Here is a 27,767-nt window from a genome sequence, read left to right on the forward strand (position 1 = left end):
AACTCCATCCTTTACTGGCCAAAGACTAGGGGTTTGGGTTAGCCAGAACTGCCCCTTCATTCAAATCTCTCCAGTTTACAGTGGCACTCTGGGGCACTTGGAATCCACTCCCCTCCTGCCATTTAACTGTTGTCCATAACCAAAATGAGATATACAGCCTTTAACACTAGAGTGAGACTAGCCCTGGGGAGCAACGAGGAAAATGCAAAATAATCTACGGCAGGAATGGATGCTTTGGAAAAGGAGTAGCAGTAGGTAGACCTTGGGGAAAGCAGTGGGAGGGAGTAATAGTAGCCTGCCATCCTGGGGAGTTTTCTGATCTAGTGCATGGAGACTGCCAACCCTAATGCAAAAACAACCCAACCTGGATCCAGGGATGAGGGTGGTTCTACTTTGCTATTTCATCCTTGCTTAAGCCGACCCAAACTTGGATTCAGAGAAAAAGACATGGTTTTCCTTAGGCTGATGCTTTTAATGATTTTCAGGAAGTAGGGGAAGACAGAATCAGGGTTGGGCAGAGAGTGGATCCCAGTGGCAGCTGGGCACTCCCCCCCAATGACTCCTGCAGATTCTGCTGGGGACAGAAGAACTGTGTGTTCTCCTGTCACAGTGAAATATGGGTTATGAGGAAGCAGCTAGATTAAAAAATAATCTTGGTGTGATGACAAAAGGCATTGTGTTTGTGCAAGTGAGAAACCTGTGCTAGACCCATTGTATGGTTGTGACTGTTCTCTACAGTCATTACTAGCATGGGGAAAAGGGGATTTTTTTCTTGAGGGTGCTGACATAGGGTGTGCTTCCTTCTTCATGGGGGAATATTTCCTTTTTTTTAAGGGATTTATTTTGCCAGGGCCTCAACTTGTCATCCTTGGGAAGCACTGGGAGCAAGAGCCCCTGGGAAACTTGGTTGGGGTGGAATATGGGCAATGGGCTGCCTGCTTTGAGTGAAATGGTGTTCACCCCCAACTACATTTGCCTTAGTTAAGCTTTGGCTAGTTAGAGCAGCTACCCTTCCCTCCCCTATCCCTTCTCCTCAGACTCCATTAGTTGCTATGTTCCAATTGCTGCCTAGGGAAGGGAAAGCAGAAACCCAAGATAAACACACACATGCACCTGAACAGCGCTGGAGCTGTGGGGGGGGGGGGGTGTGGAAGAAAACTTTATTGATATTCGGTGACAAACAAAAGCTTCATCATAGCATGATGTTTCTCAGATCACCATGAAGGGCTGTGCTGGATGAGGAGGAAGATCAAGGGTGGGGGGGCAACAAAGGCAAAGGAAATGAGTCCACAGGTCCCTTGGCGGTCGCTCAAGCCCTTAAATCTCTTTTTCCCCTTCCAAGAATCTGGACTGTAGGTCAGAGAGATAAAAACTCAAGGGAGATCTAAGCATCATCTATAAGGCACACTGAAATGAGAGGAAGAGACCTGGCTAGCCATGGGGACTTATTAAATTTAAGGCAATCATTTGTGGGGTCTGGATAAGGTGTCACCTCAATGAGGAGCCTGAAGTAAAGGCCCCGGAAAGCAGCTTGCTGGTGCTGGATTTGTTCCTGAGATGCCTTAACTGTTGAGGGGCTGCAGGTGTGCTGAGGCTACTGCCTCCAATGTGGTGTTCCCTAAGGAATGGGCTCATAGATGCCATCAATTAGCCTCTGGGGCTATTGCCATCTGTTGGGGCCAAGGAAATAACCCAGGAAGGAGGATGGAGGAAGAGAGGAGGCCCTGGAGATAGCTGTGTGCTCCACTCTGCAGTAATATCTGGGGAAGCGACAGATGGTGATGTATATATATCAAAAACTAGGGTGACAGGATGGGGTCAAGCTGGACAGGAAAGGATATTTGGGACATCAGTGGGGGAGGAGACAAATAGAATCTGAAAAAGCAAGGCCACTTGTTCTATCCTTATCTTCTTAAAAATCACTTTTTAAATGGGATATTTTAAATCTTTGAAGTGGGTACAATGGGGAGGGTATCTAGGGGGTAACAGGCTAAAGCTCTTGTGACTTCTGGGTTGCTTCAGACACTGGAATTCCAACAAGGCAGGCTGACTTAGGTGATTGTCTGGCGACTGAAGAGGTCGAGAGTCACGGAGCTGAGGAACACAGGAATGCTGTCCTGCTGCAGCAAATGGAGGTCAATGAGCTCACGGACAGTATGGGAAAACTCCGTCTCCAGAAGTTGCATCTTGGTTCTTGAAGTGTTAGAGGCCTGCTCAGAAAGGGGAGAGAAAATAAGAAAAGAAAGAAGAAGAGAAGGGAGAGGGAAGGGTAAGTGAGGAGGGAAGGTTGGCAGAAAGGTGAGATGGAAGACATGAATAAAAAATTAAGAGGTAAAGAGAGGAGATAGGTGAGGGGAAGAGAAGAGAAAATAGAGAGAGAGTAGAGTTTGGACAAGCAGAAGAGAAGAGGAAGAGAGAAGGGATGGAAAAGAGAGGTGAGATATAGGAAAGAAGAGGAAGGAGAACAGGAAAGGAGGTAAGAGGAAGAACAAGTAGAAAGAGGATGGAGAAGAGGTGAGGGAGAAAGGAGCCCCAGGGCCACAAAAAGGGAAGAGGAGGGAAGGGAGAGGATAAGAAAACATGAACAAATGAGAGAGGTTGGTGTGGGGAGGAGGAGAGAGGAGAGAAGAAAAGTATATTAGAATGCTGGTAATATCTTTCCTTCCTCTCAGTTGTGATAGAACCCTACCCTTCCCTCACCACAGAGTCATCATTTGCGTAGATCACAGTCTAATCACGGTAGCGGTAACCACTGCCAAACAGGTGTGCAATGTGGAGTCTAACTGGACCATTATTATTAAACTTCTGCATTTCCAGTATCTCTAAACAATCCTCCCCCTGTGTGAACCTCACCTGTATAATGATTTGCCTAGTAGCAGGCAGGGCATCTAAACTGCCTCAAGAAGGGAAACTGCAGCTTCCAAGGGCTAAAACATTAACACGTGCCAATCCAGGCAAGAAACACAAATCTGGGCTGCTCTGGGGAGGTTGCTTCCATGGGAAGCTGAGCTCAGCCAAAGGAAATGAAATTCATTTCACTTCAGTCTATTGGCAGCGGAAGGGACCTTGAAGAATCACCTTCCCCAACTTCTTCTCTTGTCAGAGGAGGAAGCCGGGCCTGCAATGGGAATGCATCTAGCCCAGCTGTGATTGGTGGCTGAGCCAGAACCAGACCTCAGGATTCCTGACTCCTAGGCCCCTCCATTTTCTTTTAAGACACCTTCAATAAACACTCATTCCTTGCCAAAACCTAGGACTGCTAGCAACTCCACAGATCTGAATGAAGGCAAACTATATCCCAGGATGCCCTAAGGAAGCGTAAAGGCAGATAAGAGGGGAAGAAGATTAGCTCCACAGCTCTCATCACCACATGCCCGATATAACAAAGCAAATATTTTCTTCTCTTTCATAGAAACGAGTCCCAATGAAATTTCCAATGCCCCAATGTCTCTTCCCTACATAAAGTCCAAATTCCTCAGCCTGGCCCTCCAGGTTCTCCACAATCTGACCCATACCCACCTTTCTAGGTTTCTTTCACTTTTTCCCTGAAAATACTATTGTACTAGAGATATGTCCTTCTATTTCTTGCCCACTTATTGCATTCTAGCTGTTGTCTGATGCAGTTCTGACAGGAAACTCTTTGAAGGCAGGCACCATACTCAAATGGATCTTATGTTCTATTAATTTGGATGTTCCTCCAATAATGCTGATTATATGCTTGGCTTGCATGGTTCTTCTTCACATGAATTGCTCATAGGTGGTTCTGCCAACTTGTTGGAAACCTTCCTTGCGCTCTAACACCATGAGGAGCCCGCAGAGCACTCAGGCTGTCCACCTTGGCATATGACAAGTCCATTTTCTTTTTATCTTATGACATCTTTTATTCTTTGTAGCTCCTCATTTTACACAGCAGCTGGCTCATATCTGCCAAATATCTTTTCAGTGCTCTCTGTGACACTCATTTTTAATTCTTTCAAAACTTCTATGTTTCATATCTCAGAGTCATATACAGTACTACTGATAAAATGTTTGAAAAGATGTTATATTTTCTGAGAGAAATTTTGGGTTATTAAAAGTACTAGGCACTTTCCTGATCTAGTTCACTCTGCTGATAAATTCTAGGTCTAAGTCACCATTTGTATTGTCTATTCCATATGATCAAATATAACACGCAGACACACACAGACGTACAATTATATGGACATACAGACTGTCAATCCAACTTCATGTCATAATCTGGGCTACAGATATTTTTATCCACTTGGTCTTTCCGTGTGATGGTCGGGATAAATTCTTTTGAGTGTTTACAGATTTGTTCTAGGACATTCTGACACATTCCAAAACTTGACATACCCAAAGTAATGCCATCTGCAAAGATGAGTGTTAGGGGATAGCATCTTCCATAGAGAATCCCTCTTTAACTTAGACTGTATATTGGATTATTTCCATCATAGTGGTGAATATATTTAGGTCTCCCTAACTTAAGCCTTTTACAATGTTTGTGATCAGAAAGATTATAGGTCACCTCGGGTATATTTTTTTCAGGGAATACTGAATAATTTTGATGTATGGAAGTGAGGCACTTTGTTGGAGGAGAACCTTCCAGATAATATTTTGCTCTACCTAACCAAATACTTTTTCAGTAATCACCAATAAAGTACAGTATAATCTTGTATTTTCTAAGACTTTTTCTTATCATCACAATGGTACATTGCTTGTTTTTACAAGGTCTGTTTTCCCTTAATATCCTCATTGTAGATGTCTTAATATGGATAGAGAGCCTTAATCACTGAATGGGGGCAGCCTCGGTCAAACTTGTTGAAGATCTTGGCTTAAAAAGGCCAGGTCTCCCATTGCATGGGCCCCTCCAGGCGTCCTGATCTCTATCTGGCCGCTGGACCCCCCTTGGTTCTGGAGGGGAAAGGAGACAGGGGACCTCGCCCAGCCCTCTCCCACTTAAATCCGAGCCACTTGCATGCCAGGTCCTCTTCAAGAACTGAGGACAAGCTGCAGGCGGTGCTCATGAAATCCCTGTAAGTCTCTGAAAGGAAGTGCGTCTGCCACAGCGGCCAGTGTTGTTCTGTGGGTGGCCTCTTTTTCTGGTATTAACATGGTATAGTTTCTCCATAGCTTTCATATATTTCTCTCCTTCAGACACGCTGTGAACTAGCCCCTTCATGTCTTTACACTTGTGTCAGCGCGAGCACAAATCTCCTTTATGCCACCTGATCTACTTCAGATGCTGTCCCCATTTTTCTTTTCTTCAGTCTTTTTTTGACACCTCTACCAATGTATTTGGAGCTATGATTTTGGAGCCCAAATATGGTGGCTCTGCTCTCCGTAATTCTAGAAACTGTTATAAACATATTTGCGGATCTGTTCTACTTTTTTCTTGTTTGCGGGCCTCCTCCCATCTTCATCCTTACATGTTCTCGGGATGACCCCTACTGCACATCTTGCTAAGCTTTCATTAAATGGTTTTACCGGCTCCTTTTCTGTGAGGCAGCACTGCTCCCGCCCATCCGGGACCTCTCTTCTTAGGGTTTTACAGTACTGTCACGGTCCAGACTGCCCACGGCTTTGGTGCCCTCTCTCTGGTTGGCGAGGAGACTGTTTGTGGACAGCTGCTTTTTAGGGTCTTTTAGTCACCTTGTCAAAGAAGTTATGCTGGTTAAAGCCTTGTACAGACTGATTTTAGGGGTGCTGATGTCCCTTTTGCCTATTTTCATTATTCAAGTTGGTGAGCTGTTCAAAGAGAGACATTGTCAGCATTTGGTTACTTCGCTTGGGAGTGTCACTTTCCCCTTCCCTCTGCGGAAGGTAGGCGGGCGGCCGCGCTTTCGTGGCTTCGCAGGGACGCCCTCCGACACCAGCTCCTCGGGTTGGGATGGGAGCGGGCCCTGGGACGCCCCAGTCACGTCACAGCAGGGAGCCGCGTGGACGGGCTCCGATACTGGACCGTGGCCCTCTGGAAGTGCGCACAGAGGCAGACTCGGTGCTCCCTCCAGGGCTTGTCCCCACCTCCTGGCCCCCACTGCACCGGGACCCGCCGTCCGGCCCCACGGGCAGGCCGCTCTCTGGTGGGAGCGGGCCGAGGGGTCAGGTGCGCCCGCACAGGTCGGGAAGCTGAGGCTCGGAGCGGGACTCCTGGGGGGGGCCGCACCAACACCCACTGTCCGGCTCTGGCCCCCGTGCGGCGCTGCCAGCAGGCGCCCCCTCAGCGCTGGCCCCCGGAGGCGGTGACTGAGACCGGAGAGGTGCCGGGCCCGGGTCGGCGGTGGGACGGCGGGCTCCCGGCGCTCCGCTCCGTAGCTCAGGCCGCAGACCCGCTTCCCGGAGAGCAGACACGCAGTGTGGCGCCAGGAGCCCCGCCGCGGACGCTGCCCTGGCACGCACGCGGGAAGGCCGGCCGCCCGCTCGGTGCTCCCCAGCTCCGGGAGACGTCCCTGTGCACGAGGGGCCCTACAACTCCCAGGACTCCAGGCCATGGGGGGCAACTGCAGTTCTCGGCCTGGCCACAGGGTGGCGCAGCGACCTTGTACAGAAGCGGCTCCCTGGAGGCCGACAATAAATGGACGTGGGCCTGAAAGTCAGGAGACTATTGGGGAGTCCAGGAGACTCTGGATGAAGTGGGGAAAGATAATGAGTTCCCCGGTTAGGAATAGCAAAACTCACTGAAGAGATGCCTGGGAGTAGTGACTGACTCAGACCGCTTATCCTCCGGGAGCCCCACTTGGTCTCCGGTGTCCCGTTTCCTTTCTCCGGGGACCGAACTCACTGCGCTTCCGGGCTCTCCCAGCGACAGGCCGGAGCCCCCTGGAGGGCCCACCCAGCGCTTCTTCCCATCCGGGTTATCAGTGGGGGGCCCGGAGGAGACCCTAATGTTTGATGAGTTAAAGCAGGCTAAATTTAGTGACTTGTTTTATCTTCAATACAAAATTGTGGGCTTTCTGAGGGAAGGAATATCATTCACTTTTTTCTCTTTCCTCTCCACGTCCCCAGCATTTATTCCATTGCCTTACGTGTGACACAGACTTAATACAGAGTGAATGAATCCGTGAATGAAAATACTAAGTATTTGCTATGTTTGACACTGTGCTAAGCCCCGGTGAGACAGACAGAAAAGTCAGTCCCTGCTCTCGAAGAGCTCAGCTCTCCAACGGGAGAGAGAATCCACACTGCAAGTCCTCGGGTAAATCAGTGTATATGTGTGTGTGTGTGTGTGTGTGTGTGTGTGTGTGTGTATGTGTGTGTGAGTGTGTGAGTGTGTATGTGTGTGTATGTGTGTGTGTATGTGTGTGAGTGTGTGTATGTGTGTGAGTGTATGTGTGAGTGTGTGTGTATGTGTGTGAGTGTGTATGTGTGTGAGTATGTGTGTGTGTGTGAGTGTGTATGAGTGTGTGTGTATGTGTGTGTGTGTGTATGTGTGTGTGAGTGTGTATGTGTGTGTGTATGTGTGAGTGTATGTGTGAGTGTGTGTATGTGTGTGTGTGTATGTGTGTGTGAGTGTATGTGTGAGTGTGTGTATGTGTGTGAGTATGTGTGTGTGAGTGTGAGTGTGTATGAGTGTGTGTGTATGAGTGTGTGTGTATGTGTGTGTGAGTGTGTGTGTGTGAGCACACGCATACAATAAATCTCAAGAGAGAAAGAACCAGAGTAGGAACAGTAGACGGTGGCAGATCTGGTCCCACACTGTTCTAGTTTGAGTGCCTGGGGACCTGCTTTGCCCCTTCCCAGGCCAAATTCTGAGGAAGGTATATGGGGCAATAGATAAAGTGCTGGGCCCAGAATCAGACAGACCCGAGCTCAAATGCAGCTTCAGACGCGCCCAGTTGTGTGACCCCTGGGAAATCACTTAACGCTGTTTGCCTCCATTTCCTCATCTGGAAAATGAGCTGAAGAGGAAATGACAAATCACTCCAGTCTCTTTGTCAAGAAACCCCAAATGAGGTCATGGACACAAAACAAACAGGCCAAACTTTGAGAAGCCAAGTAATTAAGTCAGGGCTTCCCTAACCTCCAGACTTCGCTCCTCTTAGAATATTCACCTTCCCCACATGTCTCTTAGCCAGCTTTCCGCCTTCCCTCATACATGCATATGAGGGTGGGATGAGGAGAAAAGTCACCACGAATTTTATTGTCCTAATCAGTCTCTGACCTTCAACAGAAACCTCAGACTGCATTCCAGCTTTCCCAACCTCTCTTTAGTAATAAGCATTTAGTGTTAGCAGAACTGAAATTGAATTGAATTTCTCAACTTCTCTCCTCACTGCACTTTGATAAAAGTATTCCTTCTGCCTTCCACTTTCTTAGGGTATTAGACATGACATAAGTGGAGCTATTACAAATTAAGCTGGCTATCTATATTCAGAAGTACATCTACACGTAAACATAACCCTGGGGAGAGCAGGGAATATGCAGTAGCTACAAAGTTGGATATGCTACAATAGTATGTGCCAGCTGCCTGCTGGACACCCTTACCTGGATGACCTGTCCGCACCTCTATGTCAGTACCTGTAAAACCAAACTCATCACTTCCCCTCCAAGACACAGCCTCCACTTTTTCTACTTTCACTGATGACCATTTTTTCCACTCATAACCAAGGGCCATGACCTTGGAATGAATTAACTTTGCTTCTTCCCTCTCATTTAATCAACTGTCAAATTCTGTCTTATATCTCTACCCTCCTTTGCAACCCCATTGCCACCAAACTTGTTCAGGCTCCTCTCTTCTCAACGAGACTATTGCCACTGTGTCCTAATTGATATTTTTGCCTCTGGTCCTTCTCCTCTTTGATCCATCCTTTATACTGCTGCCCAAGTAATCTTTCTAATATATGTTTTCATCAGATATTTTTTCAAAAGTTTAAATGTTTTTGACTGATATGAAAATATATTTAAAAGGATTACATCTGTTTAACCTATATCAGATTGCTTGCTGTCTTAGGGAGGGGAGAGGATAGAAAGGAGGAGAGAAAAATTTGAAAACACAAAGACTTATAAAAATGAATATTGAAAACTATACTTTCCATATTTGGAAAAAATAAAATGCTACTGAGGGAAAACTTTTTATTTTTTCCCCAATTCATTTTATATTAATAACATTCATTTAAGAATTTCTTGAGCTCCAAATTTTCTCCCTCCTTCCTTTCCCTCCCCCCAGCCATTCTCATCACATCCTTCTTCATTTAACTCAATACACTTTCAGTGGCTCCTCTCTGATTACCAAATATAGTACCAGTTCCTGATCAATCTGGTTTCAAACTACATTGTGTAGCTTCATCTTGTATATCTCCATTTTATATACTCTATTCCATTCAAATTGGACTACTCTTGCCCTATTCTCTCCCATCTCCATGAATTTTATCATAATAGTTCCTTTTATTTGTAGAATGGACTTCTTCTGCCTCTGTCTTTTGAAGGCCCTTTCTTACTTTAAGGCTCAACTCAGATGTCACCTCCTTCATGTTTCTCCACCACCTCACCCTTCCCCTCCAAGTGACAAGGATCTCTCCCTTCTTCAATTTCTCATAGCTCTTTACATAGTCCTACAAATGGTTATCTAAATATATATCTTCTTCCCTATTAAATTGTAAGCTCCATAGACAAGACATATGTCATATATAATCTTTGTATTGTCAGTAACTAGCATTCTGACTTGTATATAATAGGTTTTTAATAAATTTTTGCTGAATTATTATCATTAAAGTTAACATTTACATATTACCTTAGGGTTTTCAAAACACTTTACATTATTAATTTATTTTGTCCTCCCAACAACTCTGTGAAGTAGGTATTATTATCCTCATTTTAAAGATGAGGAAATTGAGGATGAGAAAAATCAAATATACAAATGTGAATGAATATAGATCTGATGAACCAGGGAAGACTTCCTAGAGGTGAAATTTTAAGGAAGATTTTGAGCTGAGGAGATAAATAAGTTGATAGGTGGGGATAGGTAGGGCATTCTAACATGGCAGCAGATTAGAGATCTCGGTTCTAGTCTTATCACTATCTGATAAGTGCTGTGACCTACCTGACAAAGTGTTGGATTTAAAGTCACCACTAATACTTAATAGTCAACCTCTGTAAGATTCAATTCCACATCTATAAACTGAAGGGGTTGGATTCATTGACTTTTAAGATTATGACTGCCCTGTATCTCCTTCGAGAAGTTAATTCACCTCACAGAATCCGCTGCCTTTTCTGTAAAGCAGGGGAATTGGACAAGATAGTCATTGAGGCCCTTTCTGGTGCTTTATAAACTGTTGCAAGATGGTTGTGGAAATCAAAGGTATTAAAGATGAGGGAAAAGCAAGAAGGGTGATTGGCTAGGCTAGGTGTAAGGGTGGATTTGCTGGGAGCTAGATGAGCTCAGAGATTCTAAGGGATTGGTGTGTTTTCAGTTCCATAATTTTGAATTCTGAATTCTCTTTATAACTTCCTTTTGTAAATGCCACTTCTGATGGCAAAAAGTGTAACACCGCCCAAGATGGACCTGGCACATGGGGAAGGGTTATAGGAAGGTTTACAGGATCTCACATTCTAAGACCAGACTATAGAATCAGAGAATGAAAGCCCTGAAAGGGACTTTAGAAATCACAGAATCCAGTCCCTCCCATTTGACAGATAAGGAAGTTGACAAGGGCCCAATAAGGAGAAGTGACTTGCATTACATAGCTAATTTACAGTAACATGAGGACTAGAATATAAGTGTCCAACTTGCTCAATGCTTTTTTGTAACATCACTGTAAACTTTCAAAACCTATGTAAGGTCAGGATGACAGTAGGAGTCCTACTCTTTCAGCAAATTTCTTTGAATAAACCTTATGATACAGTGCCCACCCCACTCAATAAGCAAATTTAACAATTTCCTTGGACCTCACCTAATATCCCAATCTAGGATTCTACATACAGTGTGTGCACAAGATAGTAGAAATTGTATGGGGTTTTTCCCATGGACATCCCACTATCCTTTCTCTGATTGATTCTAAGGGATTCCCTGGAGGGAAGGAACACATGGCCACCCTTTAGTCTATGCCCTGCAATATGCCAGAGCCTATTTGGGAATTTCTTTTTATCTGTAACCGGTATCAGCCTGAAGATTGACCAACTAAACGATGCCCTGCGGGCTCTTTTCATTGCCAAGGCTCTCCACAGAACACAGAGGGTGAAAGAGGCAGCTCCCACCCCATGCTAGGCCTGAAGTGGTCTGGTTATCCAGCTCAGCTGGTGGTCAGATCAGACACAGTTCCCTGATTCTGTATAGGCAGAGAATGCTGAGGGTGAGGGAAGAGGAAATGAGATAAGAGGGGTGCCTGAGGTAGCACAAAATCCCTGACTGACCCTCTTTGGAAAAAAAAAAAAAAAAAAAACATGGGTAGACAATTGAATTTCTTCCAAGGGGCTAGGCTGGGATTAGCTGCTCCCAAGGGGAAAGACAACATTCTAAGTCTTCCTTTTGACCCTGGAAATTGGTAAATTATTCAAGGCTTTCTTTCTCTTATATCTATGTTTTGGAAAGCAGAGACCTGCATTACAGATAAAGCTGTGTGTCAGCATTCAGCCCTTTTAAGAGAGGCAGGTAACGTGGAATTGGTCTACCCTTTCTATTTGTTCCACCCTATTTATCTATCTGTGCAGGAGAGGCAGGTCTGAGTGGTATCTGAAGTTAATAGTGGCAAGTGAATGCTGGGAAGAGCTGTGTACAGCTCAGTCATTGAGCTGTTGGCTTTTTCTACACAGAAGGATAAAGTTTCTATCCATTGAGTCCCAATTTGCTGATGCTGGCTGCAGCCAAGTGCTTTACTCAGTCTCAAAGAGTTGGGGATGGGGGTGGGTGAACAGAGGAGCAATGGGATAGGAAGTTGGTTTAAAAATGAGAGAATAAGGAAATATTTAGTAGCAAAATTACAGTTGTGGACCTCCTATTTACTTTTTTGGAATGTGGTGACTAAAACTAGAGCAAACAACCAAAAATCTCATGAGCTCCTAATGTTCTTTTTTTTCCAAGTGAGCAGTGTTTCCTAGCCCGATTTGTTTATGCCCATTTTGAAGAGAATTTGCAAAAGATCCCATGAAAATTGAGAGGATGACAGAGGGAATTCAAGGGCAAGATATGTTGCAAGAGAAGCCTAAAGAGGCAAAAATTAATATCCTTGAGTCTATAAAAGATTAGCCAGGCAGAGGCCCAATTGTAGCAGAATCCTGCTATTCTACATGATCTTTGAATGGAAGAAAATGGACTTAAAGTGAAGGATGAGGGATTTGGATGGACATGATGGAAAAATTTTGACTTTGAAATTTCAATTGACTTGATTTCAGTGAGGCTGGCAGTAGGGTAGGGGGAGGAGGGCAATCTATATGAAAGGGTCTTTCAGAATCAGATTTTGAAGATAGCCCTGTTAAATCTTTAGGATTTAGATCGAGAAGAGTCCTTAAAGAAGATCTAGTTCAACCCCATCATTTTCCAGATATTGAGAGGTATTATTTCTGCTCCCAGAAATGCTAAGCTATTGTAAAGCTTCTCTCCTGGAGAATGTGAGTCGAATATTCAGACAGCAGAATACTAGAAATGGGTGAACGGCCTGGAGACATGCAGCCTCCTGAGAAATGCTAGGCTCAAGGCTTGGCTCAGCCAGCTAGTGACACAGCTCCCAGATATGTGCCTTTTCTTTTTCTGCCTCATTGTTACAGATACAGGCTACAGAGAAGCAGCCAAATGAAACATCTCTAGCTAAAAAGTTCTTTGAGCAAACCATGAGAGCAACTATTCCCGTGCAAAGGGTTAAGCCCATTTTAGGATGGATCAGCACATCGGCAGCGGCAGCTTCTCCCCAGGGAGGCAGGAAAGCCGGAATATCTGCACAAAACCACCAAGCTGTGCTTCAGTGGCATTTCCAAAACAACAGATGCTTTTCAAGCCTAACTGCCACCACAGGTTTGAAATGGGCACATCTACCAGGCACTGGAGTGATACTGAGATGCAGCTTGCTCTCACCCAGGCCTGAGAGTAGGATTCCTTTGGGTTTTACTCTTTTTACAAGACATGTATCACCCCTGCATCTGCTCCTAAAGCAGAGCTGAGAAACACATGGATTCATATGAAAGGCCACACAGCACTCATGGAATGAACAGGGTAGGAGCCAGAGCTCTAGAACAAAGGAGACTTAATAACTTTTTTTCCTTTTTAACACTTTTCATGAAACTTCTTAAAGATACTTATTGCCCTTTCCCTACAAGGTCCACATTTCTACCCATCAGACTAAATCAGCTAGGATGAAATGATACTCCTCTCACTCTAAATCAGCAAGCACTCTGAAAGCACTGACTATGTGCTGATGTAACATGGGTTACACAGAACAGGAGATGTTCCCTACTGACCACCTGTGCGTCTCAGATTCTGGGCACGCTGGGGAAGCCATTCCGGGTCCTCTGGCGACCCAAGACTGAAATGGCTCGGTGTTTTGGTATGATATAGAAAACCCTAAATGGTCTGTCATTCCCTCTGTCCCTCTCCATTCCCTTCATGACAATGGTAGGCAATCAGTGTGCTGTGACAGCTAAAAGAAGAGTTAGTTTCAAGCTCAGTTTCTTGCTTCAGTTCTCCTACATGGCATGTAGTATGTGCTCTGTCTCTAAGACTTCCTGAGAGGGAGATTTGGGGGCGAGGGGGAGAGAGAATGGGCCATGTTTTTTCCTCTCCATCTCCCCTCTAAACTAACACAGATGTAAGTTTGCAATGGTTGCTTTTTCTGCTGAAAATGCTGAAAGTGAGTAGGTTACTCATTTTCAAGGGAGGTGGATTTGGAAGCAACTTTCCCAGTCTGAGAGGCCTTGACTCTAATGAGTGAGGCTGGTTGGTGGTAAGAAAGCTTTTCTGAATCAGAGAAGTCATCCACTGAGGTGAAATGTAAAGTGCTTATTAATCAATAGTCTTGCAAACTACTTTACAATAAGATCTCTCTTTTTTATACATCCTTTTATTTTTCTGAATAGATGCAAAGATAGTTTTCAACATTCATATTTGCAAAACTTTTGTGTTCCAAATTTCTCTCTCTCCTTCCTACCCCCTCCCATAAACAGCAAGCAATCCAGTATAGATTAAACATGTGAAATTTTTCTACACATATTTTTGTTTTTACCATGCTGCATAAGAAAAATCAGATCAAAAGGTGAAAGAAAAAAACACAAAGAAAAAAGCAAGCAAGCAAACAAAAGTGAAAATACTATACTTTGATCCACATTCAGTCTCTTTCAGTATGCAGATAGCTCTTTTCATTATAAGTTTACTAGAATTGTCTTGAATGTGATAGGCTATCTTGAAGAATAAGTGGGTGATATTCTAGAAACTACAGGGAATAAGATTTCATTTAATTCAAAGAAGAGTTTTCTAGCAATTAGAGTTATCCAGTAATGGAATAATTGATTTCATTAGTCCTCATCGTGTTTGGAGGTTGGGAGGAGAAGGCACGCGACTTTCCCATTTCTCCAAAGCAAGCCTAATTTTTTGCATGTTAGCAGTAAAAGGCTCTAACTTCTGCAGGGATATAGAAGATATAGTTGTCTGAGGGCATTTAACAATTTATTTAAGTCTATGATTGGATTCTTTTCATGGACTGTTTTAGAGCCATAGTAACCAGATATCTTACTGTGGTTCGGTAATAAAGTTTTGGAAGACATTTGCCTGATGATCTAACAGAACAGTAATATCTTTAGGTCAATCTTCCCAAAACAGTACTCACATCATGACCACTCTTTTGCTCAAAAACTTTCAATGACTTCTGATTGCCTATATGATAGACTCCTACTTTCTTAGGCATCCAGGGGGCTGGATAATCAGTTCCAACCTACCTTTCTTACCTTATTTTTTTATTTCTTCAATTCAATTCATTAATATTCATTGAATACCTAATATATGTCACATGCTAAGGTTATAAAGATAAAAACAAAATCACATTTGGCTTCAAGGAATTTTTATTCTGTTAGAGGGAAACATCATGGACACAGCAAATTAAATAGAAAATAGAGAAAAAGTAAATTCTGGGGAGAGAGTACTAATAACTAGAAGGATAAGGATATGATTACTACAGATGACATGTAAGATGATTTCTGAATGAAGCTAGAAATTCCAGTAGGTGAAAGTAAGGATAGTTCCTTCCAGAATGTATGACATGTCAATCAATAATAAGAGGATTGAATGTCACGTGTTTATAATGGGCCTTATAATTTAATGTGGGGGGGGGGTCACAAAATTATGATTTATTATCAGTAAGTGTTTGATTGTGTACCTATTTTATATACCTATACATCTGGAGTCATGTAAAAATTTCTCAGGCGAAAGGAGTCATGAGTGGAAAAATTTAAGAAACCCTGGTAGACAAGGAAAGTAAGCTGGCAAGGTTTACTGGGATGTAGCACGCATGCCTGAAATGCAGTTGCTAAACTATGAAATGGGTTTAAAAATCAAAACAAAAGAGTTTGTATTTATCCTAAAATGGGGTTTCTTAATTTTTTTTTTTTGCATCATGGAGCTTTATGGCAAATTTGTAAAGCCCTGATCAGAATATCAAAATATTTTTAAATGTCTAAGATAAAACACCATAGATTTACAAAGATATTGTAATATTAAATTTGTAATAATATTACAATTATGCTGGATAACAGTTGTTTGTTTGACAGTCCTAAAAATCTTCTTTTTATTTTCTTAATAGTATTTTATTTTCCAAATACATGTAAAGATAATTTTTAACATTCATCTTTGCAAAACCTTGCGTTCCAACTTTTTCTTCCTTTCTCTCCCCTTTCCTCTTCCCCAAGAGAGCAAGCATGTGCAATTCTTCTAAACATATTTCCATATTTGTCATGCTGCACAAGAAAAATCAATCAAAAGGAAAAAAAATAAGAAAAAAACCCAAGCAAACAAACAACAATCATCAAAAAAAAAAAAAAAAAAAAAAAAAAAAGGTGAAAATACTACATTTTGATACACATTCAATCTACATACTTCTCTCTCTGAGTATGGATGGCACTTTCCATCACAAGTCTATTGGAATTATCTTGAGTAGCCACATTGTTGAAAACAGTGTGGAAGGCAGTTATAAAAATGTTTAAAGAACATATTCATGGACCCCCACTTAAGAACTACCTTTTCTAGAGCCAAGAACGATCCACTGGAGCATCTTGAGGAAAGAAGTAATATAATCAGGTTATTGTTTCAGGAATATCAATGTGGTAGGTATGGGAAAATGGGTTAGAAACTAGAGAGGCTAGATGAAGGAACCTCAAATAGGAGGCTACCAAAATACTCTAGGATAAGCAATGACAAGAACCCGAATAAGGGTGGTAGACTTGTGCATGTAGTGAAGGAAACAGATATGGCATGTTTTGTGGCAGGAGTACTGATAAGACTTGGCAACTAACTAATTTTAGGGGCAAGATGAAGGTAAGAACTAAGGATGACTCTGAGGTTTTAAATCTGGGGGACTGGAAAGATGATGCTATTCTCAAAGGGAAAAGGGAAGGGCTGGGGAAAAATAATGAGTTAGCCCCCCCCCAAAAAAAAAGTTGTTGTTCAGTAATTTTTCAGACATGTCTAACCCTTCATGACCTCACATTTGTTTTTTGTTTTTTGGTTTTTTTTGGTTTTTTTTTTGGGGGGGGCAAAGATAGAGTGGTTTACCATTTCCTTCTCTGCCTCATTTTACAGATGAGGAAACTGAGACAGAGTGAAGTGACTTGCCCAGGGTAATAGAGCTAGTAAGTATCTGGGGCCAGTTTTGAATTCAGGTCCTCCTGACTTCAGACTTGGCACTAATAACTGTACATCCCACCTAGTTATCCAGTAATAAATGGTCAACTGCTATGAAAGCAGGCAGTTTTCTTTCTTTCTTTTTCTGAGACAATTGAGGTTAAGTGATTTGCCCAGGGTCGTACAGCTAGGAAATGTTAAGAGTCTGAGGCCAGATTTGAACTGCGGTCCTCCTGACTTCAGGGCTGGTGCTCTACTACACCACGCAGCTGCCCCTAGCATGCAAATCAACCATTATATAAAAACATTCTAAATAACTAATAATAAGGGAAATACCAATTTGAACAACTGTAAGTTTCCACCAAAAAACCCATCAGATTGTTAAAGATGACAAAAAAGAATATGATACTTATTGGGGGGAGTATGTGAGATTGGGCACAGTATATGCACTACTGAAGTTGTAATATATTGGTTGTAATGCAGATGGCTCCTAGGTCATTCCAGAAAGCAATTTAGAACTATAACCCTGAAGTCATTAAATTCTACATATGCTTTGACGCAGCAATATAGATACCAGGCATATGCCCTAAAGAAAAGAAAGATAAAAGGAAAAGACCCATACTTCCAAAAACATACAGTCACATTGTTTGTTGTGACAAAGAACTAGAAACCAAGTGTCTAGGATTCTCTAAGTATTTGGTATATTTTTTGAACTCAAGTGAGTGTCCATTGAGTAGTACTTAAGAAAATTATGTATTATGCAGCATGATATTATTTCATCATAAATGGTAAAAGGGATAATCTCAAAGAAACCTGGAAAGGCATGTATGAACTAATGAAGAGTGAAGTAAGTAGAACAAGAAAAACAGTTTATATTGGGACTAAAATAATATAAAGGAATATAATTTTGAAAGACCTAAGAACTTTAAACAAAGCAATGATTTATTTTGACTGCAGAAGAGTGATAATATGGCATGCTTCTACTTCTAAGGAGAGAGGCGATGTATTAGAGGTACATCTAGAAATACAACATGGTCAATGTGTGAATTTGTTTTGCTTAAGTATGACATATTTTCAGATGTATCTTGCCTATTTATATTTGATTATAGGCTGCATTTCATTGGGTGAAGGGAGAAAGGGAAGTACATGGGTGGCGATAATGATTTTTAAAAAACCAATGAAACCTTAAAAAAAAAAAAAATCAAATACTTAGAGAATCCTAGAGAATTAACTAAAAAACTACTAGAAACAATCCAGAACTTTAGCAAAGTTGCAGGATACAAAATAAATTCGCAAAAATCATCAGCATTTCTATATATTACCAAAAAGTCCAGCAGCAAGAGATACAAAGAGAAATTCCATTTAAAATAACTGTAGATTATATAAATATTTGTGAGTGTGAGTCTATCTGCCAAGGCAAAGTCAAGAACTATATGAATACAATTACAAAACACTTTCCACACAAATAAAGTCAAGTCTGAACTCTTGGGAAAAATATCAAGTGCTCATGGGTAGGTTGAGCTAATATAATAAAAATGACAATACTACCTAAATTAATCTACTTATTGAGTGCTATACCAATCATACTCCTAAGAAATTACTTCACAGAGCTAGGAAAAATAATAACAAAATTCATCTGAAAAAAACAGAAGATCAAGAATTTCAAGGGAATTAAACAAAAAGCAAATGAAGGTGGCCTAGCTATATCAGACCTAAAACTAAATATATATATACACATACACACATATAATATATATATATATACATACATATATATATATATATATTTAATTAAAGCTTTTTATTTTCAAAATATATACTTGGATGCTTTTCTTTATTTAATTTTTAATAATTTTTAAATTAATTTATTATTTTTTATTTTTACAAAAATTTTATGCATAGGTAATTTTTCAGCATTGACAATTGCAAAACCTTTTATTTCAACTTTTCCCTTCCTTCCTCCCACCCCTTCCCCCAGATGGCAGGTTGTATAAGTTAAATACAATATATATATATACATGTCCAAACAGTTATTTTGCTATACAAAAAGAATCGGACTTTGAAATAGTGTACAATTAGCCTGTGAAAGAAGTAAAAAATGTAGGCAGACCTAAAACTATATTATAAAGCAGTGGTCATCAAAACCATTTGGTGCTGGCTAAAAAATAGATTAGTTGATCAGTGGAACAGGTTAGGTTCACAGGACAAAATAGTAACTATAGCAATCTAGCTAATGATTTGGACTGCACAGGTCAATTGGAATATACATATCATATATCTGGAAGGAACCTTTAATATAGATCATCTAGTTTTAAACTTTATAGAGAAGAAAACTGACACCTACTGATACAAGTTAGCCACTATCACTTGAGTACTAAGTGATAGAGTTAGAATTTAAATCTAGGTTTGTGACCCTAAATCCACACATTCCACCACAGCACATTATTCCCTAAGTACGCATTCTTTCTATGTTAACTCCATAATATAAAAGCAACCAATCTACATTTCCATAATCATAAGAGATGATGACAAGGAGGGAGGGAGAGGGAAGGAGATGGAGAAAGAGAGAGAGTTCCTAAGACAGAACTCTGATATATAACAATGTCTAGTGGTAAGCCAAAGATAATATTTGTGCAAAGAAAGTTAGGAAGTGGTCCAGGGGAGGGGAGGAGAGAGTATCTGAGAGGCAGGGATGGTCAACAGTGATGATGGGGGTGTAAAACTGCATTCCCTTTTGATCTGTAAAATTAACCCTCTGAAATTCTGTCCCCTTCAATTCCTGGCCTCCCAGCTCTGTGGAATCTGTGAGAGAGCTTCTCAGACTGGGCCATTTCTAAGGCAAATCACCCCCACTGACAGCCGGATCTCCATTCAAATTCAAGCTAAAAAAAAGCCTTCAAAGTAATTTCAATTGGGAGATCTTGGTCTGATCAGTTCAAACTGCCCCCCAGCCCCCACCAAGATCTGTTCATAAAATAGGTTTCTGCTCTCTCATTTCTTTGCAGAATGTCCAAAGAAGGATGCTTTGCTTCTTTGGAGTAGCTGCCAGGACTCCTTGCCCACTGAGAAGACATTCTCTTCTCAGTGCCAGCCTCCATTTCCCTTAGAGGACTTTACCACTGAAGAAGTCAGTTTTTCTAGTAAAGCTGATTTCTCATTCAACAATAAACTTGCCACTTAAAACTCTTCGGGGTCAAGAATTCTTTCACAAAGGACCTGCGCCGACCAAAAGGGGATTCCCACTAGAACCCCATCAGTATGAAATGCTGAAAGGGATCAAATGTGAAAAGCAAAGAGAACAAGAATAAACAAGCAGGATAAGAAGTAAGAAAAGTCACTGGATCATTGGAGAAAGCAGTTTAATTTGTTTTGGAGTCAACTGAATTGATCTCTTCATCATCACCCAAGCTACTCCTTGTACTTTCTTGTCTTTGCCCTTGGAATAATATCTCCCCTCTTCTGGATCTGTCCAACTCTGATCCATTCTTAAGGCTCAGCTCAGCTCACTTATTTCCTGACTCCTGAGTGAATTCTTCTGGAATCATTCCAGCTCAAAGTCCTCTTCCTCTGCACAGGACTCTTAGAGAACTTCTGTCTATATTACTTATTTGGGTCTGGGCATATATGGTTTAATATTATTATCTATGCCCCGCCCCCCACCCCACAGGTATATCTTCTTCCCTTAGTTAGGCCATATGTTCTTTGAGAGCAGAGATCATCCTTATTTATCTGCATCTCTCCATAATCACATGCTGATCAACCAGTCCATTTTGTATATTTTGTTCATTTGTTTTCTGTCCAGTCCCCCCATTACCTCCTGGCCAAGACCCTTCTATCATTCTATTTTCCTCCAGCTAAATTTCACCATTCCAAGGATCAGATGGCTAACCCCCGAGGAATCAATGAGTTACCCAAACAGGGCTTGCTTCCAAACCATCCTAGTTAAATGGAGAACTTCCTATTTTTAAAATCCTCCAGAGAAAGAGTTCACAAACTTCCTTAATAAGATATTTAAATGGTTGTGCTCCCTCACCTGATAAAGTAAAGTTTTCCAGGCATCTCACCTAAATCTTTACTGCTGTCACTTGCTAGGTAGGTTCCATGTACTTTATCTGTTTTTCTCATTCCTAGCAATTCTTTGGTCTTTTTCCAGTCAGCTTCTTGTGTTCATATAACCCATTAATACATTTAGCCTTGTCATAGTTCAACACAAACTGATTTTTAAACAAAAATAAAAGAAACTGCTTTGACCTTTTAACAAGAAAATCCTTTCATTTCTGCCTCTTGCACTTGGTTCTGAGATTTTTTTCTAAATGTCAGAAAGGGCCAGTCCTTGTGCAGCTGTCAGGGAGGGAGGGATGAGGAGGAGGCAAGAGAGCCTCGGGGCAAAGGCACTGAGAAGGGAGGGACAAAGGCACAGCCAACAGCCTCCACTGGGAACTGAACCAGGTCAGATTTGCATATGTGCAGGGCCTAGGCTGAAGTCCAAACCAAAGCTGGTATCAGTATTGTTAGCCATTTAATTGCATTATCAACCATGGTCTTTGGCTGCACGTGTTTGCTTAAAAAGTTGGCATTCCTGTGATTTGGAAGAAAGTTGGCATTTCAGTGGGTTAGGAATAAAAAAAATGCTTTCTTTATTATGCTCCTTTAGCTCACCTTCCAAAATGTTTATGCTCGGTACTGGTTGGCTTACAGATCTTGGTCTTTCTGCCTTGTTTAGATGGTGCCTTGGTTTTTGGTCAGTTTTGTGTTCTAAGTTAAGCATAGCTCTGATTTATTTTTGCTTAGAATGATGGTATTTCAGATCCTGTCCGTCTGGGCTAGAAAGCAAACTCTTCTTCACAGCAGACTGGTCAATATTGAAAATTTGCAAGCAGATTTCATTGCAATTTTTCAAGTCTCAGAATAATAGGCAACTACTTGTGTTTATGGAATCTAGTCATTCAACTGAAAAACTTTATCCACAAACCATACGAAGCAAGCGAAAGTAGAGGAAGAAAGAGGATTTTTCTACCCCCCAAATTATATTTGATAACCTGGAGCTGTAAGTAGAAATATTAGTTCAATTTATTCTGCCACAGAATAATAGAATATCAGAATTGAAAGGCATCTTAGAAATCATGTACTCTAATCCTCTTATTTACATACTAAGAAACTGAGATCGGAAAAAAAAAATGCTTTTCCCAAGGTCACACAATTAGTAAAGGGCAGAATCAGGAGTCATATGCAAGTCTTCTGATTCCAAGGCCTGTGTTCTTTCTGAAACACCAGGGTGCTGCTTCTATAAATTCTTAAATTTTGCTTTCTTTAGTCTGCAATATTATCAAAATCCTCCAATTGAATTATGCCGCACCAATCAATCTCTCCTTAGCATTATGCCATGTTCAAATATCACCAGGTCCCCAGGTAGCTAGTAAATCACTATAATTAGGGGCTGTTCACTTAAAATTAGAGGGTGATTTTTAAAAAAACAAATTGCCCAATAAGACATGTTGATTGTGGTAAGAAATATTTATGAAACTTATTTAATAATCAGTCTTTTGCTTTATTCTGTCTGCCTATTCCTATGTGGAAGGAATTAGTGAGCCTGCCAGCTTCTGGTACCCTAAGGGAAAGAAACATGAGCTTCCATCCTGAGAAGGGGCCCTGGTTGTGGATCAGTAGGCAAAGGCTCCATTTACTTGAGTGGTCAGACCTCCCCACTGTCTTTTTAAGGGATTCCTCTTTCAAGAGTCTAAGGGGAAGATATGTTCTTTGCTCTAACTGCTCAATGGAAAAATGCTGGACTGAGGGTAAGGTAGAGCTGAAGCCAAATATTACCTCAAAGCTGTGTGTCTCTGGGCAAACCACTTAACTTCCCTCTGTCTCAGTTTCCTCATATATAAATGGAAGGAGGGTTGTTATGAGACTGAGATCACACATGGTTTATTATCTATAAAATAACATTTTGCAAATCTTAAAGTACTATGTCAATACTGGTTATTATTATTGTTATTCTTATCCTAGTCCTGACCTTGAACCTTCTAGGCGAGGATAGTATATAAAGAAGTTTAGACATGGCTGGGGAGCTCTTCCTGGTACTGACATCCCAAAAGTCTCCCAAAGGTCATAGGAGTAGCCCATGGACTGAGTACTTTCTCATTGCTTGACTGATATTAGCTCAAGGAAAGATTATTTGTCTAGGCAGGCTAGGAGATGGGTCTGAGCCTCCCAACAACTCTGAATCATTTAATGCCCTTTCCTTGTTCGTGGCTACCACATTGAGTCAAATGAGCACCACAATCTCCTAGACATTCATTCTGATGTCAGTGACCATAATGGGAATGTAAGAATCGGGGGTGTTATTATGATGACTTAGCACCTTGGGACTTAGAATGGGTCATGTGATGTGAGAGGGCCCAGACTTGGGCCCAGAAGACCTGGGTTTGCTGCCCTTCCCCATCCTGTCTACTCACAAGCTGTGTGATCTTTAGTAAATGACTAACCCTCTGCAGCTGTCACTTGCTTTCTCAATAAAAGGAGGTATTCAGTCTAGATGGCCTGTGCAGTCTCTTTCAGCTCTAAAACCTATGACCCTATGATTCTAATGACAGGTTGAAATAACCAGCCTGGCAAATTGAGCCTCATACCAAGGCCAAATGTAGTCTCCGAGTCACAAGTGAGATCTACCACAATGTGAACATCAAATGAAAGTATGCTTTAAGGCAAAAGAAGGAAAGCTGAGAAATAAAGCTTTTTCTCCTCTTGCTCATACCTGGAGAACTCAGATATCCCCTGGTGTGTCAGAATTAGCATTTTTGTCTGTTTGTTTGATGGAGGGGTAATAGGAACATTTTGGCAAATCACGAAGACATCTATGGTATGTTCTCATGTTCTGAGTTTTCTCATTTGTCTCTGTTCACTTTTATTGCAGGAGGTAGAAATGATGTTGAAGAGAAATGAGGGAATGGGGGGAGGAGGAGAGGGAAGGAGAGACAGCAGCTGTGAGTGTGCCGTGGGCAGTGTGGTGAAATGGAGTTAGAATCAGATAACTCAGATTCAAATTCTACCTACATTATGCAACCTTACAAGTCACTTACATCTCAGGTTCCTCATTTAAAAATGAGCAGATTGGCCCAGATGATGTCTGGGGTCTTTTCCAGCACTAGATAGTGTGTTGGGTCATTTCTGTTATTTCGTATTTCGTATTTCTTTCCATGCAAATATGTGACTTAAGCCTCTGTGTGTATGTGTGTGTGTATAAAAACACACATACATACCTACCAACCCCCATACATACGTATATACACATAAATTTTTATATGTATATACACACACACACACACACACACACACACACACACACACACACACATATATATATATATATATATATATATATATATGTGTGTGTGTGTGTGTGTGACTATAAAGTTATTAGGAAAGAGATTTTGTCTCAATATGAAGAACTTCTAGCAAACAGAGCTATCCAGCAATGGGAAGAGGTAGTAAGTTCTGCTCACTGCCTTGGGAGGTAGTCAGTTCCTCGCCACAGGTGTGTGCAAGCAAAGGCTGGATGAACTTTGTGGGTCTGGGATGTGGGAAAGTAGACTCCTAAATAGGATAGGAAGATAGACTGGACAATTTTTGAGGGTTCTTTCTGTAAAATTCCATGGCATGGTAGCTGTACTCCAGGGAGGCAAAGGGAGATATGGCTACTCTTTGCTCCTAAGAAGGCCCGGCTGGGTCATAGATTAGACTGGAAAAACTGTCCTCTGGCTTGATTTCCTGGCAGTTCCTTTCTAGACTCTTCTTTGAGAAGTTGTGAAAACTGTCTGCTGGCCCAATTAAGCTGTTCCCACGTTGGCAGAGCTTTCTATGGGGGAAGACAGGCAAGAGCTGTGCTGTTTCTGGTTTCCAAACAATTTTGAAGATATCACCGCTATTCTGAGCCTACTCAGTCCTGCGCCTCAGCTTCCATGGTGGCCAGATAATTAAGACTGCCTCAATCCAAGACATGCTGTTGTTGTTCAGTCATTTTCAGATCTGCCCAACTCTTTGCGACCCCATTTGGGGTTTTCTTGGCAAAAATACTGGGGTAGTTTGCTATTTTCCTTTTCCGGCTCAATTTACAGATGCAGAAACTGAGGCAAAGAGGATGAAGTGACAGCTAGTAAGTGTCAGAGGCTGGACTGGAACTTCATGGATATGAGATTTCCTGACTCTAGGCCCAGCACTCTATAAACTGCATCGCCAAGTTGTTGTTTAAATGTGGGAACTTAATGAGATCCACGATACCCATTCTTAGTAGGAACAGGGATGGAGCAGGAAAAACAACTTAATACTCTGGATTTTTGGCCTCAGGTAAATCTTCACTCTATTAGAGGCCTCAGTGGCTGATGAGTTACAGGGCAGTGTTTCTCTAGCTGTTAGTATGCCATGCAGGACTCCTACTGCTGGAAGTATGAATGAATCCGCAGGCAAGAGGAGGAGAGGGGAGGAGAAGAGAGGAAGATTTATGCAGGCCCCTTTGCAGTAGTTATGAGAAACAGGAGAACCTCTGCCCAGATGCCACGCGAATGGATGGGTTTTGCCGGCAGGCTCATATGCGAGGATTGGCACCAGCTGGCATGTTCCCATTCTGCTCATCTGGGCTCTGGCCCTGCCTCAATGTTCTCAGACACACTTGAAGATCCCTAGCTTGTCTCCCCCGGTGTGAGCCTTCTCTCAGCTCCAGATGCTGCCGGAAAACAGGCAGCAGCCAGGAACGAAGGCAAGACAGGGTGATTGGTGGCTGTTTTCATAGCAGCATGAAAATTTAATGTTCGCATCTTTGGGCAACATGCAACTAATTAGGCAGGAGCTTGAGGCAACCCCATTCCATTCAAATGACAATTGCACCAGCACTCGGAACTTTTAAAAATAAGCTCTTTTTCAGGGCCAGTCCTTTTCTATGCCCCGGCTCCTGTAGCTTATTGCCTTTGGAAAAGGAGCCTCTTTAGCCATGGGCATCCAATCTGGGGGAAGTGAGGAAGAGAATTGGGATATGTGAGAATCTCAAGTTCAAATCTTAAACAACTTAGACTCTTAGAGAGCTGCAACTGAAAGGGCTCTCTTAGGAGTCATCCAGTCTAACTCACTTATTTGGAGATTAAGGGAATATGGCCCAGAAGGGTAAAAGCAACTGTCTCAGGGACAGAGAATGTTGGTGATGAAGGCAGGACTGGAATCCAGGTCTCCTGACAACTAAGTTCAGAATCTTTTCACTATATCATTCTACTGCTGGTGGTTGTTGTTTTTCACTCATGTTTGACTTTTTGTGATCCCTTTGGGGATTTTCTGGGCAAAGAGACTAAAGTGGTTTGCCATTTCCTTCTCCAGCTTCTTTGACAGGTGAGGAAACTGAGGCAAACAGAATTAAGTGATTTGCCCAGGATCATACAGCTGGAAAGTATCTAGGATCAAATTTGGACTCAGGAAGAGGAGTGTTCCTGACTCCAAGTCTGGCATTCTTATTCATTGTGTCACTTAACTGTCCAGATCACACATCTGGACTTGGATTCAAATACTATCTTTCTCTCTAAGTGACTTTGTTCAAGTGATTTAATCCTTTTGAAATTAAAATTTCTCCTCTATACAAAGAGGAGTCTTGATGGGAGGCCTCTAAAGGGCCTTCCAGCCCTGAACCTTTTTTGGCAGAGGGCAAACAGCCTGCCCATATGGTCTTTTCTTTAAAAAAAAAAAAAAAAAAAAAAGGGGGGGGGGAAGAGGAAGACAACAAAAATCTTATATGCAGTTTGGAATTCTTGGAAGCACTTTCACATATTTTCCCCTCTATTGGTCGTTACCATAACCTTGTCATGCAGGCAAGGTAGAATTCATTAACTTGAGATCCAGACCTCCTGTAGCCCATGGGTGAGATATTGATGGGGCAGGGCCTAGAATCAAGGACCCTGATCTTTTCTACATCTAATTATTTCCAATACAAGCACTTTTTATAAGCCAGGCATCGTGTTAAGGGCTAATGCTATAAAAACAAAAAAGAAACTTGTGCCTTCCTCCCAAGCTCCACCCTCAGGCAGTTTATGTTCTTCAAACAACAAAATTTCCCACCAAAAAAAGTGTTAATGAGAGGTAGCTAGATGGTGCAGTGATACAGTGACCTGAAATCAAGAGGACCTGAGTTCAAATGCAGTCTGAGACACATAATACTTCCTAGCTGTGTCACCCTGGGCAAATCATTTTACCCCAACTGCCTTGCAAAAAAAAGAAAGAAAGAAAGTGTTAATGAAATACCTCTTCAGGTTCAGAGGGGTAAATGATCCCCATAATTTCCATGTTTTTCATCACTGTAATAACCAACAAGATTGTGCTGTTTAAGGGCTAAAATAACATCTAAACTTCTTTGGTATTTCACCATCACAGTGTTTATAAATAGAATTATTTGTGACTTTTAAAGTTTCTTTTGACATCTTTTGTTTTTACATCACAGTTATTTCTAAATACAATGGAGTCACTTTACAGTACATTTAACTAATAGGAACTGAACTGTACTCAGCAAACATAACTATACTTGCTGGGGAAAAAGAGAGAGAAAAACAGTCATTTGAATAGTGTGGGTGACTCCACTTGCTATTTCTTTCAATAAGCGTGTACCCCATGAATGAGCATGAGCAGGAAGATGTAAATATGCCATTCCATCTGTTGCTCTCAGTTCCCATGTGGCTTTCATAGTGTGAGCCTCTCACTTGCTAAGTGTATTTCTAGAATCTTCTCCTCATTGTTCTGTTTAGGCTAGTAGAGTTAATGAGAGTGACAGCCATAGCCTTCCTTACTTTCTGGCCAGATGGAAGTCCCTTGCTGTGTTCCCTTGGACTGATCTTGCTTCACGGTGAAGTAGAAAGGAAGAAACAATTATGTAATTGTGTGAGCATCCTTGAATGTGATCATATTTATATGTGAACTCCTTTCATTAGACTTTTCTCATAATCACGGATTTTCTTACCAACTAAATTTATATAATCAGAATTCTGAG

General features: G+C 41.7%; 1 protein-coding gene across 4 annotated transcripts in view; it reads right to left on the minus strand.

The window, feature by feature from the left end:
- Positions 1-1,140: 1,140 nt before the first annotated feature.
- MAD1L1 (mitotic arrest deficient 1 like 1) overlaps positions 1,141-27,767 on the minus strand; it is an 862,777-nt gene continuing 836,150 nt past the window's right edge. For all 4 annotated transcript variants that reach the window (XM_074281152.1, XM_074281151.1, XM_074281153.1 and 1 more), the window contains one exon: positions 1,141-2,210. In XM_074281152.1, the coding sequence (XP_074137253.1) occupies positions 2,052-2,210 (159 nt within the window). In that variant the 3' untranslated portion in view covers positions 1,141-2,051. The remainder of the gene's footprint in view (positions 2,211-27,767) is intronic.

This window comes from Sminthopsis crassicaudata, chromosome 1 (assembly GCF_048593235.1).
Source record: "Sminthopsis crassicaudata isolate SCR6 chromosome 1, ASM4859323v1, whole genome shotgun sequence".
Lineage (NCBI taxonomy): Eukaryota > Metazoa > Chordata > Mammalia > Dasyuromorphia > Dasyuridae > Sminthopsis > Sminthopsis crassicaudata.